Source organism: Hipposideros armiger, unplaced genomic scaffold, assembly GCF_001890085.2.
Source record: "Hipposideros armiger isolate ML-2016 unplaced genomic scaffold, ASM189008v1 scaffold_258, whole genome shotgun sequence".
Taxonomy (NCBI): Eukaryota; Metazoa; Chordata; class Mammalia; order Chiroptera; family Hipposideridae; genus Hipposideros; species Hipposideros armiger.
The window spans coordinates 1,591,636-1,594,052 of record NW_017731608.1 but is presented as its reverse complement, the minus strand read 5'-3'; the positions used below and the strand labels follow the sequence as shown (position 1 = coordinate 1,594,052).

Here is a 2,417-nt window from a genome sequence, read left to right as displayed (position 1 = left end):
GCGCTCTTCCAGGTGAGGCAGATCGGCCGCCGGTCGCAGGACGGCCTCTCATGGCAGCTCTTGGTAGCTCATGCCGGCTGCCAGCCACTCACGGTACCTTTATGGCAGCCCATTGCAGCCTCACTGCAGCCTATGCCATCACCGGCGACTCAGGCAGCCCAGCTCCAGGTCGAGCTGTTGTTCACCATCTTAGCTGTAGAGGGTGCAGCATCACTGGCCCTCAGTGGGATCCGAACCGGGGCCCTGCTGCTCTTAACCAACGCACCACTCGGCCGGCCTGCGTCAGGCATTTTAGAATCCTAACTTCAGGAGAACAGTGCAGGCTGAGACGTGCTCTAGGTCAGAGCTGTCCAAACTGGGTTCACTTAATATGAGATACTTCATTTTAAAAGGGTTCCATGGTGAAATAAGTTTGGGAAACACTGAATACTTGCCCTACCTCTTGCTGATTCAGAAGGTGCACTGGCATATAAAAGGCTCTGAAAAATCCTGCAGTAAGGAAACGTGCTTCTTTCTTTAATTCAGGCTTTTCCTAAATTATTTGGCCTTGGGAGTTTGTTTATTTACTTATTTTACTGGCAGGACATTGATATTTTCCCAAAAACAGTTTGAGAAATGCTACACCAAGTGACCTGATGTTTACAAACCTCCCCAGGAACTTCCTGGGGTAACAGAATGTTCTAGATCTTAATTGGGTGGTAGTTACACCAGTATATACATTTGTCAAAACTCATCAAGCTATATGCTCGAATCTTGGAATCTTATTGTGTGTAAATTACCGTATCCCCCCATTTATAGGACGCACCCTTTTTCGAAAAATTTGGGGTCTAAAAACTGGGTGCGTCCTATACAGTGGTTGTATGAGCGCAAAAAAGCAAGCACGAAAAAAGTGGGAAATGCACGTAAAAAAATCTACAACCACTGTGTAAGATGCACTCAGTTTTTAGACCCCAAATTTTTCGAAAAAGGGTGCGTCTTATACATGGGGGAATATGGTATACCTCAATGAAACTGATTAAAAACAAAACAAAACGGGCATGTGCTCTTTCCAGTTTTCCCCCATTTCATGAGCTTTGGGCCCTTCCCCTTTCTCTAAACATCTCTCCCCACCCCCAGAACCTCCCAAGATCCATCTGGACTGCCCGGGCCGCACACCGGATACTATCGTGGTTGTGGCTGGGAACAAGCTACGCCTGGATGTCCCTATCTCCGGGGACCCTGCTCCCACTGTGATCTGGCAGAAGACCATCACACAGGTACTGTGGATCCATCCTCCACTTTCCCACCTGTAAAATGGGTGGTTGGGACCAATGAGTGCTGGGACCTGCTCCTCACCCCACCATACCCCGCATGCGCATGCCCTACAGCTGGCCACCGACTGAGAGCACAAGGGCTCACCTGGCAGGGAGGCGAGCAAGGTGGGCAGAAGGTGGGGGCCGGGCAAAGGAGAGACAGAGGGGCCGCTGGGCAGGGATCCCCCCAGGTTGAGTCAGCTCTTTTCCCCTTCCTCTCGCTCTGTTCCCAGGGGAAAAAGGTCCCTGCTGGGCCAGCCCCCGATGCCCCAGGGGATGCAGGTGCCAATGATGAGTGGGTGTTTGACAAGAAGGTGAGTGAGGCTGATGGTGGGACCCTTGGGCAAGGCCTCCAGGAAGGTGCCATATCTGGCCAGTTGTGCTGCTGCCCCAGGCAGGTCTCCAGGAAGCCAGCCCTCCTGACTGGTCGCTTCCTGGCTCCCATCTTTCTGAGTCGACTGTAACTTTGCGCTTCCTCCCAGCTAGAGGGTGGGTTTCCCTGGCACTTTTCAGTAAGAGTAGCTGCCGAAGTGCCACTCAGGTTACCTTTCCTCCTCTTTCCACTGTTGGTTCCTCTACCCAGCGGAGGTCTTTGTGGGATCTTCACAGTAGCTCTGGGAGGTCATATTATTCTCAATCGGCAGATAAAGAAATTGACGCACACAGAGGATAAGTGATTGCCTCAAGTTCCGCGACAAAGATTGAGCTAGAGTCCAAGCCCCTTGCCCTGGTGGCTTGCCCATGGCAGGTGTTCAGGAAAGGTATCTGAACAAGGTGTGCACTCAGGCTGCACCTCCCCCATGAACCCTGCTCTGAGCTCCTTTCCCGTCCAGGGGCGGTTGGCCGTTCCAAAAGCTGCAGAAGCCTCTGGGGTCCAACTTGGGTCCTTCGCCTCAAATCCCCTCCCCCCTCCAGCTGCTGTGTGAAACCGAGGGCCGGGTCCGAGTGGAAACCACCAAGGACCGAAGCATCTTCACTGTTGAGGGGGCAGAGAAGGAAGACGAGGGCGTCTACACTGTAACGGTGAAGAACCCTGTGGGGGAGGACCAGGTCAACCTGACAGTCAAGGTCATCGGTAAGGCCCGCTAGCCTTCTAGGCGGGGAGTCATGGGGGCAACAGGGAGG

At 53.0% G+C, this 2,417-nt stretch overlaps 1 protein-coding gene across 1 annotated transcript in view; it reads left to right on the top strand.

Moving 5' to 3' along the window:
• MYBPC3 (myosin binding protein C3) overlaps window positions 1–2,417 on the top strand; it is a 25,332-nt gene that overhangs the window by 12,552 nt on the left and 10,363 nt on the right. Inside the window, exons 14-16 of the mRNA XM_019656320.1 lie at window positions 1,117–1,256; window positions 1,526–1,606; window positions 2,208–2,372. Of these exons, the coding sequence (XP_019511865.1) occupies window positions 1,117–1,256; window positions 1,526–1,606; window positions 2,208–2,372 (386 nt within the window). The remainder of the gene's footprint in view (window positions 1–1,116; window positions 1,257–1,525; window positions 1,607–2,207; window positions 2,373–2,417) is intronic.